The sequence below is a fragment of the Uloborus diversus genome, chromosome 2 (assembly GCF_026930045.1).
Source record: "Uloborus diversus isolate 005 chromosome 2, Udiv.v.3.1, whole genome shotgun sequence".
In the NCBI taxonomy this organism is placed as follows: Eukaryota; Metazoa; Arthropoda; class Arachnida; order Araneae; family Uloboridae; genus Uloborus; species Uloborus diversus.
The window spans coordinates 138,634,989-138,654,141 of NC_072732.1; the positions used below are offsets into that span (position 1 = coordinate 138,634,989).

Consider the following 19,153-nt stretch of genomic DNA (forward strand, 5'->3'; position numbering starts at 1 on the left):
CAATCAGAAAATTTTTGAAAATCTATGCGGATTTTCTCTTTTATTTTATAGTCATGCTAGAACTTGAAGCCCTCTAACTTGTGAACTTGTTTAAGTCTCCCTACAGAAGGTTTTACTGTCTTTAGCTATCATCTTTACAATCAGAGTCAAAAACAAATTATTTTGAGAAAAGTTTTTGTTTTTTGATTTTTTTTTATTTTTTTATTTTTAGTTTAAAAATTTATTTAAATACTCAATCACTTGTGATAATATTGTACTGTTTGCTTTCAAAATGGTATAAAAAAATGAACTCCAATATTTAATTTAAAAGGGTGTCCAGAAATCATTCTCCAAGTTTTCTTAGCTTAACAGCTTTATCAAAACTAGTTTCAATAAAGTTGTTTAAACAAATAATAAATTTCCATTCATAATGTGTTTTTTTAAATAAAAATCTCTATCTACTTAATAATAAATAGTCCTTACATAAGCCTCTGTTTACAATGCAATTGAAATCCTAAATTGAAACTAATTTGGCGTCTCATTACATTACCCTCATAACATTTTCTTAAATTTTAAGTAAAAGAAATAACTCTTTGAAAGTTTCTCATGCGTGCTTATTTGGCAATTAATAACTTATGTTCAATTTTACTATCACCCATTTTTTTCAATTCAAAAAATTAAAAATATTGCAATTTTTAACAACCCTGAGTGTTTTTTTTTTAACTTTAGATTTATTTATTTATTATTTATTTTTGTGCATATTATAAAACAGTCTTTTGCATATGTGCATATGTAATCACTCATTTGGCCCCATTTGATGTTAAGTGCATATAAATGCTTAAAAACGTTTTTTTTTTTTTTTTTTTAAAGCATATTACTGAGTTTTTTACAATATTTTTTCTTTACTTCTTTCTTTACCTAAGTTTAAGAAAAAAAGAACAAAAATTTTTTTGTTTTTATTGGATATTTTTTTGTGTTAAGTGAATAGTTTAAGTATTTTTAGTGCATATATATGCATGCATTTTTTATGATTATTTAGTGCACATAATCTGGGCTCTAATCATTTTCCTTGTCTTTTTTTCCTGTGAAACTTAGTCAAAGTTATTGTTCATCACTATTTGCAATTTTTATTTTATTGCATATTATTGTCAGTCAAATGTAAGACAATTAATAAAACAAAATTTGACTTCAGAAGAGGCAATTCAACAAATATTTGTTTCTGTAAATGTGCTTGGTTTTAAATAATTTTTATGGCACGATATTCATGCTTCGTTGAGTGTTTTATAAACTTAAAAGTTTCTTATGCATTTGCAGTGTGACGGAGGACTGTCAATGTAAAACTTGATAGTATTTTTCTCGCATAGAATGACTTTTGACCTTTTACATTTTTATGGGAATGATATAAAGAACCAGGAGTGTTTTTTAAAACTCAAATTGTCCCGCCCGTGTACATATACAGGGATTTATTTAAGGATGGGCGGGCAAGCCAAACATGAAGGTAACTTTACAAATTGATATTATCAAATTATTCAGAATCGGTAATTTTGAATTCATTTCTTGGGGAGGGGGGGGTTGCATGTCCAACTACTTAAATACACCCTTGACCTCTTCTGAACTCTTAGAGTGCCCCACCCCCTTAAATACGCCCTTGCCCCCTCCCCAGACTTCCAAAGTCCCCCCCCCCCCCCGGGAGAAAAAGGTCTGAAAGAAACACCGTGCTGTATAGCTATGGATTTCTACATTATGTTATATTAGTCAAATAAATCTGACCCCTTGTCCATGTAAGTAGGGCGGTGTTATACCACTAATCTCCCATGGAAAAAAAAGGGGGGGGGGGAAATAAATTTATGAGTACTCAGCTTGACTCTATGTGTCTGTTTCATAACCTATTTCTATTGTTATAATCATTATTACAATTTGTCTAAATAATTCCGCACATTGTCATAGTATTTGAGTGAAATTGTATAGGATTTAGCGTTTAATCGGTTCACAATGTTTAAAAACATAATTTACAGCCACATTCAAGGAAATTTAGTGCATAATATTTATGTACTTTAATGTAGACCAATTGACATTAAATGATGATAGTAATAATAAAATCATATTTTGAAAGAACCTCATGAGAACTTGGCTATCAAAAATTGTATGTGAGGGAGTAGGGGTGTAATTTTTATTCTTCAGTATACCCTCCAAAAACTTTCTGTATCCACCCTTGTTGACATAACTATTTAATGAAAAAGTCCAGTTGATGATTGAAAAGAAAAGGTGTTGGCAGCCGCTATTTCATATTTTCAATTTAACTGCTGTCGTCACTTTTTCCTTCACAACTAAAAACATTTGTAATGATGCACAATTTTTTAACAGTTTTATTTTTGTTTCTTTTTTTAGGAGCTAACTAGTACAACAGACCAAGTTTTAGAAACTAAAATCGAAAATTTAGCTCAAAAGTGTCAAGAACTAAATTTGGAACAGGTATGTATAACTTTTTCTCTTTGAAAATATTTTGTAATAAATAATGGATTTATATACTGGCTGAGATTTTGGTGTTGCAATATTGTAAATAATAATGTATGAACAAACTTCTAAACTAAATTACAGTACAACCTCGATATCTCAAATCTCTCCGGACAGGAAAAAAGTTCGAGATATCGAGTTTTTGAGTTATCAAGGTTTTGAAAAACTTACACTAGAAATTCTCACAATTACATACACGTACGCTATATGCATTTATATATGTAATATGAGACCACTTTGAATTACGATCAATAAAGTTGTCTTCAATATTTTACTAGATTTGAAATTTTATAATTGTCCAAAGTGCACAGGAAGAGATTTTGAAATGAACAACAACTTCAACTTGGTTTTTCACCTAAAAATTTAAAAATCCTTATCTTCAACTAGTAGCTCCCCACATTCAAAAAAGTTTTCAGTAGCCATTTTGTAGGAGTTCAAAAAGCAGAATGATGAAAATGAGGAACGCATTTTCCGTTTTCACTTGAAATCTGACTGGCGAAAAATCAACCCCCTTTCCTCAAAGTGGACAACATGTTCGAGAGAAATGCACAAAGATTCTAAACTCTGGGGAAAACACAGCACCCCTTTCATACCAACACTTCTCTATTATCTTGCTTCAATCCCTTAATTAAAGTTTCCAAGAAGAGAGATGAAAACTGGTCCCTGGAACTGGTTTTACTACAAAAATTGCCCAAGAAAAACGACAACTGAAACTTGCTTTTGTGCAAAAATTTTGACACATGAAGGGTTTTGAAAAATAAATTTCGAGATAACTATGGAAAATACATTGGGGTTTTTATAGAAAATGCAGGGGAAAAATGTTTTTTCGTCACTTCAAGGGTTTCGAGATAAGGAGGTTCGAGATATCAAGGTTCTCGACTGTATTTGATTTTTTAAAATAGTTTTATTTTTTTGTTTCATACAAATGTTATGAATGAATGTTTTTTTAATTCCTAGGAAATTTTTCTGTAAATTTTTTTCTTGCAAAGTAATTTGCAGCTCAAAAACTCCATTAATTAGGGACCTATTATACAGAAATATTGCAGTTTCGGTCTGGTTAGAGAAATGCCTCTGAAATAGTAGAGTAATAATAATGATGATTAAAAACTAGTTCTCAAATATGTAGCATAGTGGAATGAGAAGAAAAATAGATAAATTTGATGAAAAAGCAATGAGTTTAATTTTAATAAATTAAAAAATATTCTTTTGCATTTAGTATGCACTTAGAAGTTCTTTACAAAATTTAGCTTTAAAAATTAATGTGTCAATAAAATATACAGCCAAACTCTCTTATAACAAGCCCTAATTTAGCAAGGAAATCAGAAAGATTTGGCTGGGATATAATGTTAGGTCTGTGGGAACGTATCTCGCTTTTGACGAGCAAACCCCCCTTAAAGTGAACACTGATCAGAAACACAGTCTGTGTTTCTGATTCATATTTGAATCAGTTTGAGAGGCAGATCAGAATCATATTTGAATCTGAAATTGTTATTAATTTCTAACTTAAGTTATCCTTTCTAGGAAAAATTTGTTTAACATTTCAAAAGATAAGTGATGACGTCCAGTGATGTAACCAGGGGTTGTCTGAAGTGACTCCCACCAGGGGCACAATAGCAAGAGAGATGGCAATTGGCCAAAATAATTTTGAAAAATTAAGATTTTTACGGAAGATAATTTTTGTAAAATAATTACATTAGAAGGGAAAAGAATCGGCAAGTAGAAAGAAAAATAGAACAGTTCCAACAGCTCATAAATAAATAAATAAACAAGGAATTTTGCATGTGTGGTGTATTTCCTAGATCAGTTTAATACTTCTACACACCAGTTGCTTGTCCGGGAGTACGGGTGGAGAGCGTCAGGCCCTTAGATGATCCCTTTTCTTTGTAAACGAGCATTTTAACTCTTGATAGGAAAAGAAGTATTTTTTAAACATTTTAAAAGTAAGATTAATTTTTACAACATAATAAATATTATGCTTTAAAAGAAGAGGAAACTCCTGCCACTAATGTACCAAAGATTATCCAAAACTGTTTTTAAAACTACAACGTCAAAAACAAAAAATGGATCCGTTTCTCCCTTACCAACATCATCTTAAATTTAGGCTTCAATTTCAAGGAAATACCAACGGAGAGCCCCCCAAAACTCCTCTCCTGAATATTATTCATCAAAGTCCAGTTAATGTGACGTTTTTGGAACTTCAAAAAATTTAAAAAAATTACTGGTCCTCTAACATTGGTAAAGATGGCCTATAATTGTATTATTAAGACTTCAGTTTAGGAAAATACCTAGGGGATGGTCACAATTTCAAACTTCCCCTTTCCTAATACAGTCAAAGATAATCTACTATTGAGGCGTTGACATTGAAAAGAATGTAAATCGAAGAAGGTGTCTTCTGGCTTACTTTTCCAAATTGTGGATATATATGTGTTCAAATTTTTGAAAATAATGTGCTGGCAGAATGCAATCACATTAAATAAGTTTGAATGCTCCGATGCTTTACTGTATTTAGGAGTTTTGCATAAGTTCTATCAAAATTATTTTAAAAGGTTAGAGTTAGAATATTATGCAAAAAACACAATTTTAAGACAGAAACTATTAACTGGAAAAATATTCTATGGGCAAAAGAAATGTCATACTAAGGCTTATAAAATTGTTCTACCAAAGAGAATTAAATATTTAAGTATACAAATAGATGTAGAATGACAAAATTTCATTTTATTGTTAGCTCTAATTAAATCACATCAACACAACTTGCATCTGAAAATTTGTTTGTTCCTTTTTGCTATCTTTTTTCTAATCTGTTTTAATTTGTGAAAGCTTTATTGTTTTTATTTTAATGAGAATCTTAAAAAATATTTATTGTGGGGAGAAAAATATTAAGAAAAAACAACAAATGAATTTCTGAACTGCATGACATACAGGATGATCTAAAATATATTCCCCAACCTAGAACATTTTTTATTACTTAAATTCAATAATCCAAAAACTGTTATATCTTAGTTAATATAACTTAAATGTTCAAGTTTAGTTTCTGGGAAAAATTTTGAATTTAAAAGTGAATGTTGTGTATGAATAGGAAAATTTAGTTGTTTGAATTATGTTTTAATTTCTAGGCAAGAAAGAGATTGTCGTATAGCGATCATTCACATGGATCAGATTCCGAAAGTGCTAGCACAGTACCAGGATCTCCAACTATGGTTGGAGAGCAATTGTGTGAAAATTTGGGTAAGCAATAAATATAATACATTAAAACCTGTTTTTGTGTGCTCTTTTTTTTTTTGTGAGATTTCTTTTGTACGGCATATGAAAATTTCAATCAGATTGGGACTCAATTGACAAAATTATAAAAACAAGTGTGAGGTAGTGTCTTCAAGTGACAACAGAGGCACCCCAATGATAGGTTATTGTGACCTCCCCAAAATTTCCTTATTCGGAAACTTTTATGATGATTCGGCAAAATTATCATCACTTGGTTTATTTTGAATTCATTTAAAGAAGCCATTCCTAGTTATTTTGTTAGTTTTTATATTATTTTCTATGTGAGACTTTTTTTATGCAGTCCCTATCCAATGTATAGAAAAAAATTCAACTGTGTTGCGAAAACACTTTTAATAGCTACTCCTGAAGTATCAAACGATTTTTTTAATGCAGTTCCTATCCACCACAAAGAACAGGTTTGGGTGTAATATATTTTCTTTTCTTTTCCGTTTTTTGGAAATAGAACAGTTTGCACATGGTGTATTTTGACACTATTGTTAAAACCACTATTCTGATTATAAATATCATTCTTTTTTTTTTAAACTTTCCATTCTTTTGTGTAAAGCTGTTTATTAACATTTGTTTTTCACACAAAAGGAGGAAGAAAATGTTTAGTTATTGTTGGTAGAAAGTACAAACAATCTGACATGCTTTAGCTGACAACTGTCATAATACATTTGTGCTGTACTTATGAATAGGAAGTTTTTAAATATTAGATTCTCCACAACTACACCTTTTTTTTTTTGCAAATTAAACCCTGGATCTGAATCGGTTTTTAACTTCATTTACTATTTATAAAATACATGTTAAGTAAGCAGTGTCTTGCTTTCTGGAAAAAAAAGTATTTTTTTCTCTGGAAGAAAAATTAACAATGACAAAATTTTTCTGTTAGTGTTTTATCAGAAGAACTTAACTAAAAGATAACAGATGAAAACAATGATCTTTACAGCTTTTCAATATTACCAGTACTGGTCTAAGTTGAGTTATTGATAAATCCACTTGTTTTCTTTCAGTGTATAAAATTTTCATCCAGGTGGATGACAGTATAATCTGCTAGTATCTGATTAAAATGTTAAAACTTCATTCTGGTTACTTCAACTGAAAATCAAGCACAGACTATGAATGTCCAACTAAGTTGCAATTATGCATTATTATGACAAAAAAAGAAAAGAAAAAAAAGAGCAATTCTTTCTGTGTTCATTTTTTTGTTAAATTTTTTATTTTATGTGATTTTAGTCTAGAATATAGCTATGCACATAGGCGTCGGAACGGGGGGAGCTGAGGGAGCTTGAGCTTCCCCTGGAAAAATTTCAGACCGGCTTAGCTCCCCCGGAAAATTTTTGCACTGCTGCTTTTTGCCGTACATTGTTTACCTCAAACCTGATTTCAAAAATGTGATCTGCCTTTTTTGGGAATTTCGGAATTTCTACCCAATGAGCAACAAAAGCAGCGAGCAGACGGAGTGGTCAGTGCACTTGAATTCACCTTCACCTTTTTTTTTCATTGTTTAAACACTCTTGATTGCCGAAATGCGGGAAAGTGGACTCTACTCGGCGGCCTGCGAAAATCAGTACCAGTCAGAGGCGTAGCATAACCAAACATTTTTTTTTGGGGGGGGGGGGGGAACACCAGAGCCATCACCAAGAAAGGTTTTGCTACCCCCCCCCCCCCCCCCCGCCCAGTTTTTCTGAAATGGCGTCACCAATTTCATATTAGTAATGAAAAAAAAAAAAAAGCAGAAAGGAAACCTTTACGATTTTAAGAACATGTAATAGAAATGATAAGTGAACAAATAGAATAAAAGTGTCGAAAAGAGTTTTTTCTGCAAAATTTGAAAGCAAATGCAATCTCTGAATATTATTTAGGAACATCCAAGCAAGGTTATGCATTATGATTTACCTCTGAGGAACGCTGAAACGAACGTTTCGAACATTTTTTAAAGAAAAGAAAGTATTCAGTGTTTAGTACAAGTCTATGACAAGCGTCAGTCAAGTAAAAAATGAATACGTAAATAAACATAACTTCATAGGGGCTGCCAGCATTTTTTAAATTTCTTTTTTTCTTTTTCTTTTCTTTTTTTTGTAAAAATATCATCATGAAAAATAGTGATTAAGTAGAGAAAAATATATGTGCCACCAAAATACATTTTAATTAGAGAAAAAGTTGAAACAGAGTAAGGCGAGATTTAAAAATGTCATGACTAGTCACACCATTGCTAGTGTGCTAAGTGTTTAAATACAAAAGGCGAAATTAAACGAAAATTTTATCGCGATGTTCTGGACACATTACATCTAAAACAAAAGAAAGTGTAAAAACTAATAAGTTGAACTACCAAAAAATTCAAAATTTTTTTTTTTTTTTTTTTTTTTTATTGATGGAGGCCGCAAAGGCTTGTATTTCAAACAGATAAAAATATAAGGCTAGAAATTGAAAATTTCATTATGGAAAAACCAAACCACTCAAATAATTTTGGAAATGAATAGCACCTGAGAGCGAAGACACATTGGCTTGGTTGGATAAAGCAGCGTGGTAATGAGGGAAAGGGTGGGAGTTCAAATAATCGTTTTAATGGGTTTTTGTTTTTCAGCAGAATTTTAATCCAAGTTTCGAAAATTTTATTAATGAGCTTCAGCCCCTCCACCTCCGCCAATATAATTTAAAATAATCTTAAACTTCGTTTAAGGTCTTACCTTTCAAATAATTACTGGGGTAAAGCACCCGAAAACTCACCCCAAACATCATTAAAAGTCAAATAAAATTGTTTTTGAAACTCCAATTCGGAAAATTTTCCTGTCTTCATAACGATATCAAAGATGGCATACAGCTGCGTTTCTTAGATTGTTCATTTTCGACCAATTTCTGGAAAAACTGCGTTTTCAGAACAACAATTTTGAAAAATTTCCAAGAAGAATCCTAAAATACCAACCTCCTTAACGTAATTAGAGAAAAAATGTAAAATTTTTCAAGTTTCAATTTCGAAAAATGCCGAGGAAAACGCTCCCAGGCCACTTTTTCACCCTATAGCATTAACAAAGATAATCTAGAATACATTTTTAAGACCACACAAATTAGAAAAAACATCCTATTTTTGATTTTTGGGCAAATTTCTTTTTAATTCTGGAACAAAAGATTAAGTGTCTAGCAAGCTGGGGGTGATGAGTCAGTTTGGCATTTAAATATGAATACCATGGGTGCTCCAGACATAACTAAAAAAGATTGCTAAGGTTGTTTGTACTTGTTCAAATAATTTCAACTTTCCAAAAACTTATCTCATTTTAAGTTATCTGACTCCTCAGATTATACTTTACGAAGTTACAATTATTCTTGTTTTTTTTGCTTTCTAAATTACGGTTTTCTCGTCACTTACAGATATATTTTCATGACAACATTGTTACTTTTCATCTACTATTGCAGAAAAAAAACGCAACAATATTATTATATTAATATTTTATAGTTTCTATCAAAGACTTTTACAAAAACTTATCTGAACAATATAATATATAACAAACACTTCATTTTAACACATTTCCAACGTTCTGTTTCTCCGCCCTCCTGTTTTATCTATTTGCTTTTTTCTAGTTCTCAGAAAATAAGAAATTCTTCTAAATGCTACGCTGTCGAAGCCTCCCCTTTCCTCCAAAATTATTACAGAGCACCTCAAATTTTGTTTTCAAGGCTCCGATTCCCTGAAAATTAGCGGAAGAGAGTCCCTTTATATCTTGCCATCCAACAACATGGGAGATTATGTAATGTTCCGTTTTTGAGATTTCAATTAAAAAAAATTGCTGGGCCCCTAACGCCAACAAATATGATCCACAGTCGCGTGTTTTTAGCGATTACAATTTCGAAAAAATTAACGAGAAAGAACCTCTGAACCTTTTCTGATAACACCATTGAAAAACGCTCTCTAGTAGGACTTCAAGTTTAAAAGTTTCCAAAGTAGAGCCCTAGTACAGTCTTTTCCTCTGACATTATTGAAGGTTGTCTACAATTACGTTTAAGACTTCAAAATCGAAATATTGGGCGGGAGATGTAAATCGATTCGAAAAATCGATCAAGTACAATCCTTCGAGTCGTATTTTCACTAAAGTCAACAAATATGGTATACAATCGCGTTTTTAAGACATTAATTTCGAAAAATTTTCAGGGAAGTTATTCAAAACTTTTCTCCCCTCAACATTACCAAAGATCGCCTAAAAATTCGTTTTTAGGACAAGAATTCTGAAAAATTTCCGGGGGAGGATCCCCGAAACTCATCTATTTCTACGTGCTCATCATTGAGTATTAATTGACCTTCTTTCAAAACTAGAAGTTTTATCACCTCATTCTCTCCACAAACAATTGATACAAGATAAAAAAGAGATGAAAGCTTCGAAGCTAATTTCATATGTAGAAAAAAAAATTAAAGTCCCATCCCCACCAATTATTTTAAGGGGCCACTGCTTCTGCCCCTTACATACCAGACACTTCTCATAATGCGTCCCAGCTCCCCCTACTTCTACAAAGTTCCTACGCCTCTGGCTATGCATTAATTTCTTTTCATTGTTTTTCAGATTTGTTGCATTTTTTAAAAAGTAAATGGAACTATACTGCTGTGTACAGGTAAAGGGCAGTAACTGCAAATTTTTCATTTTTTTCTCATGTTTGTCTTCTATTGTAAGTTATCTTTATTGTACAAGCTCGCTTATTTGGTTTCCGCTGAAAAAAAAGGTGCGAAAAAGACATCTAATTCCAACATTTCCCTATTGTTAGTATTGAATTAAAAACACGTTTCTTCAAATATTCTCAAACTCATTCCTGCAGATACTGCCGTTTACCTGCACACGGCAATAGATTTTTACTTGTCAAATATTTAGGTTATTTATAATCATTATTATTTTATAGATTCAATACCAGGAGAAAGAAAACTTTCCAATGGTTATCCTGAACAAAATGTTTTCTCTGATGAAGCTGTAAGTAAAGCATTTTCTGAGCAGTTTAAAAATTATTCATGTAGTTTACTAAAATACTGTTTTTTCTCCCTTCTCTTTAAATATTTCTAAAACTTTTAACTAAGCTCTCTACAGTTTTGTTACATCTCTAAAATAGTCCCTCACTAATCCTTTTTACTTTTAAAAGATTAACTTTTTTTTTTTGTTGATGTGTGCAAGGGAAAATGTTGTTATTAAAGACTACAGAATTAAAAATATTTTGTGTTTGTTAAAATTTTTATATGCTGTTTCTCACTGTATTAAATAAAAAAAAAGAACTCTATGCAAATTCTAGATAGAGAATTTACCATATTTGTAATAGCAAAACTTTTATGCGTGTAAAGCTAGCATTGGATTAAGAATATAAACATTAGATTCCTATAATTAGTCGATCAATATACATATACAATAGCCTCACGGGTATATATTCATTTACGAGTATTTATTTATCATGCATAATTTTGGAAGCAGTAGTTGCACTATTCTTGGGCCCATCGTTAAAACACACATTATTAAAATTTATTGAAAGTTTTCTCATCATAGAAGTATTGAAATGAACTCTCTTAAAAAACACTTGTCATGATTTTAGTAATATTGTTTTCTATAGTCTTCTTCAAAACCACAAACTCCTGGTGCTTCAATTCTGTCACCTTCGCAACCTTTGAACCCTAGTCATGGTAGTGATCCGATCTACGAATGTACAACAAGCGTTGTTCGTTCAGTGATGCAGTTACTACAAGGAGTCCAAAAAGGCCAACATGCTGATTACTTAGAATTGGTCAAGGTAAGAATGATCCAAAACTTTAAATGTTTCATTATGGTACAGCTATTTTGTATTAATATGAAACCTTCTCTTGCTCATCATTTTGGAATATGTTAAAAGTGTCAGACTTTTTGGTTAATTTTAAATCAGATATTTCTTTAAAATTTTGTCCAATTTTTTGTATGGTATCAAATCATAGGCGTAGAAAAAGATGCCATTGAAATTGTTTTTTACCCTTCCAAATCCATTAAAATGCGAAAGATGGATTTTAAAAGCGTAACCATGGAAACGCGAAAATAAAATGGTTGACAACCTCAATCAAAATGACATATTTCGAAATTGATTTAAAAAGGCTTATAACTTTTTTTCCCTTGAAGATAGAAGGTAATTTTTTCGACCAAAGGTCGAGAGAGATCTGGAGTAAAAAATCTCGCTTTTTCCAATGCTGTCGAAAAGAAAACTGTGGGACAATTCTTTAACTTTTTATTGATAGATTTAATAAAGAAAGTAGTGCCTAAATTTCAGCTAAGCCTAAAAAAGTTCGATCTAAAAACGCAAATTACTCCCGCCATAATTAAGTTAGAGCATTGGAATAAATTGTTTAGAATGCAGAAAATTCTACCCTTTTTAACGATATATAACATTAATATGTGCAAGTAATGTTTCACCCCTTTAATAGCCAATAATAGGCAATTTACGTGAAATTTGGGCCTAAATTTGAATAAAAAAAGAACTATTTATTGGATTTTTTCGAATTATAGCCTATGTTACTCAGTAAGAAAGCACCTTTTATATAGTGAAAGAATTTTTCAAATAGGCACAGTGGTTCCGGAGATTTCCTCGAACATATAAACAAACAAAAATCCGCACTCTCTCTTTATAATATTAGTAAAGATTTTATGTCCCATATTTAAGAACAAATTTATTTTAGTTCTGCATTTTCAGTTCTTTTCCTTATTTTCTTTCAAATTCAAACATTTGACATGCAAGAATGCATGTCAGTTGCTGATTATTTTTAACTAAAACTAATTTAATATTTGCTTTGATTGCGTATCATAGTTTACGACAACAGGAGCTGAAAGTGCTAGTATTTTCAAATGATAAATGGATGTTCGAAGGAATGTTTTCGTTTTTCACAAAACAAATCTTTTTAAAAAAAATGGTTTTATTGCTCCAAAATAGTAGTTATTATTATTATTATTATTTTTTCGCAATCGCTGTATTGCATTTTATTCTTTCACACTTAAAAATTTTATTACTGTATTGTTGAAAGGTGTTTCTTTGTTTGGATTTTATTTTCATATTTTTGTAATTAATATCTTTGTTTCCACCAGTTTATTTTTCATACTAATGATTGTCAGTTGTCTTGACATGTGTGTAGTCTTATCTCTTCCTATTTTTTCCTACTTTTATGAGTGATTTTTTTCCTACTTTTCCTACTTTTAAAATTTTTGATTCCTTATTTCCTACTTTTTCCCCTCAAAAAACCACTTCGGGGTCTGATTTCTTATTTTATTTTGGATTTGATTATAAGCATATATATGTTTTTAGCACTGTTTACAAGTTAAGCCTAATATAAATTTCAGTCATAATGAATGAGTATTTTGATTCTTGTTTCGATCTTTGTAGAATGTTGGGATTGAGCTTCGAAGTCTGCTTGCTGCTGTTGATCATTTTGTTCCCCAACTGCCTTCTTGGTCACATAAAGAGGTAACTAATTGTTGTAGAATGAAACTCAAAATTTGTACTTTTGATTTTAAAATATTGTGAACATATTTTTGATTTTTTGAAATGTAAACATTTTACTTCTTAAAATATAAAGGTTTCTGTACAATCTATTGAAAATCCTTCTCAAATCATTTTTAATAAGCAAATGTTTCAATCCATATGAAATTATCCAGAAAATGGGAAACACATTTTTTTATTATTATTACTAAGGGCTTCTCACTAATGCTCACCAATCTGCAAAAATTGCTACCCAATTTAATTTAATTCGCAAAAATTGAAATCATCTGCTAGAAAGGATGAAATTAATATTTGCATTACAATTAAAACAAAATAAAAAGCCTGCTCTCTTTAGTAAAAAATGGAATTAAATTAAAGCAATCATTGTAATTTGAACAATGAGAATCCTGATCCCACTCAAAGAAAAAAGAACTATTAAAGTATGCCTAACAAATTTATTTTTAAAAAAATCTTTGCTTTTTTGAAGTGCAATCATCCTAGAATTCAATACCAAATTTCACAGGTACAGGTACTGAGTACCTGTACAGCAAATCTGGCCATTTCATACGTTTGAAAAGTACTTGTCAATTTTGCGGTCTCTATTAGGGCTGGGCGATATCAGAATTTTAATGATGCGATATATCGCTCTCAAAATATCGATATATTTAAGTCCTTAAATTCAACATTTTATGGTGGGGGGGGGGGGGGGACACTGCAAAGCCTGTTACATAAGCATCTGCAACAAAGAAAAGCCATTGGCCATCTTGGTGAATAAATATTTTAGCAGTTTATTCTAATAATATAGCAAGGATTTTCATGTGTTTGTGTCAGTGTGGGGGGGGGGGGGAATCATGAGACAGATTATACCACAGAAATGTTTGGAGAAATTACCTTAGAAGAATTTAAGTCTTTTTATTATTGGATCGCAATTCTTGAGGGAAAAGGTGACTTGGTAAAATCGAGGGATGCCTTTGCAGTCGTGGGGGGGGGAATGGGCGCCCCTATTTATATCATCTACATATTAAGATATGCTACAGAGAAACGCTAGTGAACATCTTGAAAGAAAATATTCCATCCATATATTGGAATGATAATAGCTAAAGCAGGTGTGCCCATTGTGGGGAGAGGGGGGTCTTGATGTTGAGTATACAATTTGAATTGTCAGAGAAGTTATTTTACAAGGACTTTAGTCTTGATGTTGAGTATACAATTTGAATTGTCAGAGAAGTTATTTTACAAGGACTTTAGTCACTTGAATAAAAGCTCATGTTTTGGGGGAAGTGCAATAAATTTGAGGGGCGAGGGGAATTTATGCAAATAATAATACCAATAGCAATGTATAAGAATAACAGCCCTTGCAGGGGGAAGGGAAGTCATGACGCAGACAATGCCATTAAATTTTTTACAGAAGAATTTTAATCCATTAAAAAGGTGGTGGCATTTTTCTTTTGTTAGGGTAGGGAGGGGGGGGTGATAAAATTTTGGAGAGCCACCACCGCACTTGGGGAGAGAAATTGGCACCCCAGCTACATCACATACATTATAAGATCTGCAATACAGAAAAGTCATCAAACATCATAATAAGCAAATGTTCCAGCAATTAAGACGAATAATAATGCCTAGAGCAGGGTACCCATTCAGTGGGGGGAGGGGATGGTCTTGAAGTTGACTATGCCATTGAAATTATCAGGGAACTTATTTTAAAAGTATTTTAGTCTCTTAAGTAGGGAGTCTTTTTTTTTTTTTTGGTGGAGGGGGGGGGGGGGCTCCATAAAATTAAAAATGAGGGGGAGGCATCATACTTATTGGCGATTGGCAGCCCTAGCATTATGATCTCTATATTAAGATCTGCAATAGTAGAAAACCTACAAAAATCTTGAAATGTAAATATTCCAGCAATTTATTCTAATGATAAAGCTGGGGTGCCCATTTGAAGGGGGGCATGAGGTGGGGGGAATGACACTTAGTACAATTGAAGGGTGTCATCGCAGTTGGGGGGATATGCTTCCCTAACTATATTATTTATATATTGAGATCTGCAATAGAGAGAAGCCCTCACACATTTTGAAAGCTTAAATATTAAAGTAGTTTATCCCAATAATAATTGCTAAAGCAGGGATATGCCCATGTGGGGCAGGGGGCATGAGGCAGACTATGTAACTGAAAGAATCAGAGATGTTATTTCGAAAGAATTTAGCCTCTTTTTTTTTTTTTTTTTTGAGGATCTTGTTTTTTTGGGGGGAGGCTTGGTAAAGTTGAGGCGGGGCAACGCACTTGGGGAGAATTGGCACTCCTAGCTATATGATCTGCAGTAGAGAAAAGTCATTGTAAATCTTGATCTGTAAATATTTCATTTATTTATTCTAATAACAATAGCTGAAGTAGAAGTGCCCGTCACACACATTGGGGGGGGGGGGGGGGGAGGGAGCATGAGACAGACTTTACCACTGAAATAATTAATGAAGGGTCTTTAAACGGATTTTAGTCTCTTCAATGAGAGGTCATGTTTATTTTCGGCGGTGGGGGGAGGGTCGTTTTAATTGAGATCATCTTTGGGGGGGGGGGGGCACTTGGACATATATCTATGCATATTAAGATATGCAATTGATAAAAGCTCTCGATAAGTAATATTTCTGTAATTTTTTCAATAATATTCGCTGCAACGTGCCTCCCCCCGCTCATGCAGTGAGGGGGGTCTCACAAGCACGGACCAAATTGTTGAAATTTTACAAAGGGTACATGAAATTTTTCAAGTCTTTGTGAAACAGATCTCATTATTGGAGAATATCATTTTTAGGAGGGGAGGAAGGTGCCATATAAACTTTCGAGAAAGGGTGGTAACACCCATATTTAAATCATCTGCACATTAAAATTTTCTACCTTAAATCAGAATTTGCAAAAACCATACAAGTTCAGAAATGCAAATTTATTCTCGGTTTTTTATGACAATCGATGTTTCGCAGAGAACCAGAAATCCTAATATATGCTACCCCAATTCCACAACCTATGTTTGATAAGTCATATCAAATGAAATATCAGATCTTGAACGAAAAAGATATAACCCCGGTAGCTTCGATAAATTTCAATTTCAACAATACAATCGGTATTTCCTTGAAATCAGACGCGCGAAAAACAACAGATCGAAAGGATTTACTTTTTAAGTACGGAAACTTACATTTTCGAAGTTCTCAAATCTCTAGTCTAGTAAAAACTGCTTACACTTCCGGAATGATTTTCATCTAATGGAACAACCGTCTCTTGGATTCTTTCTGAATGAAGCAAGTGAATCCTCTTACAGCAACCCTGGCTTTAGACATGGTGCGGTGCTACATTGGCGTGTTCTTAGCTCCAAAACTGGCGAGACACAATTTTTTTGTTCTGCAAAGCACGAAAATACTGAAAAATTTTGCTTTTAATCATAACAAAGGAAAAAGACATGAAAATCCGTAAAACTTCTGGAAAATCTGGAAAAGTTGTCAGGTATGATCCATTCATTAAGCACAAAGAACTATGAATAAATATGCATATTTAAGTCATTATTTCAATTAGTTCTTAGTTAAGTCTGGTCAGACGATACATCGGACAGATTTAAATCTGAATATTGTTACCGCAGTAATAAATATATATCGATACATTTCGGTATATCGCCCAGCCCTAGTATCTGGTAAATCTTTAGCTTTGTACTTGAATTGAGTTAAGCCTTGGATTTTTGCTAAATTAGAAACCTTTAATAAATTCTTGTTCTTGTTAAGAAAATTTGAACTAACTTCTTTTTGTGAGGGGAAAAAAAGTTCTTAAAAATGACATAGAGTGTTAAGGGGTGTGAGAAACGTTTCATCTCTTTAATCGGCAATTTATGTGAAATTTTAGTCAAAATTAATTTTTAAAAAAAAATTGAAAAAACTCTGAGGTCCAAACTTGGGATCTGAATAATTTTGTGCCAAATTTCCTAAATGTGGGAAAGCTACTAACATAATTCGACAAATATTTTTTGTAATGTATAAATTATTGATTATTTTATCCTGACAATTTTTTACCTTGAGAATCCAAAACAAGATTTAATAGATATTTTAATTCTTGACATTTTTCATGGTTTTTCTATCGAATTGTTAAGTCAACTTTCGCAAGAATTTTTTGAATAATTTCGAGTATTCACACATTTTCAAAGAAAAAGTGTAACATGTATGTCAGAAAAAAGTCGTTGATGAACACATTTGTAGACTTGTGAAAGATCCATTTGTATGAAAACATTTGTAGACTATTATGCAGATGATCCATCTGTATGTAGGAAGTTTACTTTTCAGAAAACATTTTTAATACTGCCCACTTAAGGAAAAAAAAAGGCATATCTTAAAAGAGTTAACTTTTGATTGTGATCATCTTTATGTAATTGTTTCTAATCCTTTAAAAAGTTAAACCTTTATGATCACTATTCATTCAATTATTGGTCCACATTTAGCTAAATCTAATATGCTTATATTTCAAGTTTAAACGATGCTTAAATGAAAAATAAGTGTTTTGTTGCTTAATAGGCAGTATAAGAATATTTATAATAATGCGAAACATCTTATTATTTTTTTTTATAAACATTCTATGTCCTTTTAGATTGAAATGGCTCATAGTGTATTGAGCAAAGATATGGTTAATCTTGTTCAAGCAATGAAGCAAGCTCAGAGATTTGCACAAACAACTCTTGATGGGGAATACAGAAAGCACATGCTGTCTGCTGCTCATGTGATTGCAGTAAATGCAAAAAATCTCCTTGACACCGTGGCAACAGTTAGAGCAAGAGTACACTCTGGACTTGGACCTGATGAATCTTTTTCTATAAGAACTGTAGCACCCCCTACGGATGAAAGCCCTTCATTTGTTGATAATTCTGTACATCAACCTGTTGAATCGTCATATTATAATATTCAGACAGAAACTGCTATTAGAGAAAGAGACTGTGAAGCCACATCTGAAACACAAGAAAACAAAGCTGGCGAATTCGTAACGTAGCTTTTAACTACTTCAGTATTTTTCAGAGTTTATAAAATACTCAACCAGAACAAAATTTATACAGTTCATACTTTGTCTTGCATATATCTATACATATGTATCTATGTCTAGATTTATGTATATTCTTTGGTCTAATATTTAATGAATTTTATTAGATATTTAAAGATAATTTTATTTCATAGGAATTTCCCCCTTTTTATGGCGTAAAAACTTGATTTGCATTCGCACTATTTTCTGATATACTGTAGATTTTATTTTTGCTTGATTTTATTTTAGATGTTGATTTGCTTGACTCTTTCCAAGCAATGTGTTGTGTTTTGTTAGAATTTCTTTATATTTTTATCTATTTATTTTTTAAAAGAATTTTTTTTACGGTTCACTTAAAACTGCAATATTTCCATCTTTCATTCTCTGCAAGTGAATTTATTATGACTTCTTTTTATCTCATAGAAATCTTACGTGTTTCTCATTGTCACCATTGCTTGTGTGATATTTTTAAGAATGTTTATTCAATGCCAAAGATGTTTCAATATTCTTATAATAGTTCCTATTGTAAAAGATGAAATTCTTTTTTTCTTCAACTACATCGTCTTTCTCATATTATGCAAATATAATTTTGGGGAAAAAAATATATATTGCACACCTAATACAACACCGCCACAAGTCAAAAATTGTCGATTTTGTGTTATATACATGTCCTGGTGCATATTTATTAGTTATATTCAAGTGCAAGACAGCCACAAATGAAAAAAAAAATCTAACCTTATTTTTGAGATGTGTCAGTGTGTTACTATAAGAATTTAGGTTAAGGCGCATTACATTTAAATTTATTTTTCTCGAAATGTAGGTTTTGCAGATGTGGCAGTGTTGTACTAGGTGTGGAGATATATTTTACAGTACAAATGTGTAAGACTCTTCTTTTTCTTAAAATACCTTCTAAAAT

General features: G+C 31.8%; 1 protein-coding gene across 1 annotated transcript in view; it reads left to right on the forward strand.

Annotated features, from left to right (window-relative positions):
- LOC129217364 (focal adhesion kinase 1-like) overlaps window positions 1-18,942 on the forward strand; it is a 52,145-nt gene extending 33,203 nt beyond the window's left edge. Inside the window, exons 23-28 of the mRNA XM_054851651.1 lie at window positions 2,368-2,451; window positions 5,607-5,718; window positions 10,636-10,703; window positions 11,329-11,505; window positions 13,114-13,194; window positions 17,815-18,942. Of these exons, the coding sequence (XP_054707626.1) occupies window positions 2,368-2,451; window positions 5,607-5,718; window positions 10,636-10,703; window positions 11,329-11,505; window positions 13,114-13,194; window positions 17,815-18,210 (918 nt within the window). The 3' untranslated portion in view covers window positions 18,211-18,942. The remainder of the gene's footprint in view (window positions 1-2,367; window positions 2,452-5,606; window positions 5,719-10,635; window positions 10,704-11,328; window positions 11,506-13,113; window positions 13,195-17,814) is intronic.
- The last annotated feature ends 211 nt before the right edge of the window (window positions 18,943-19,153 follow it).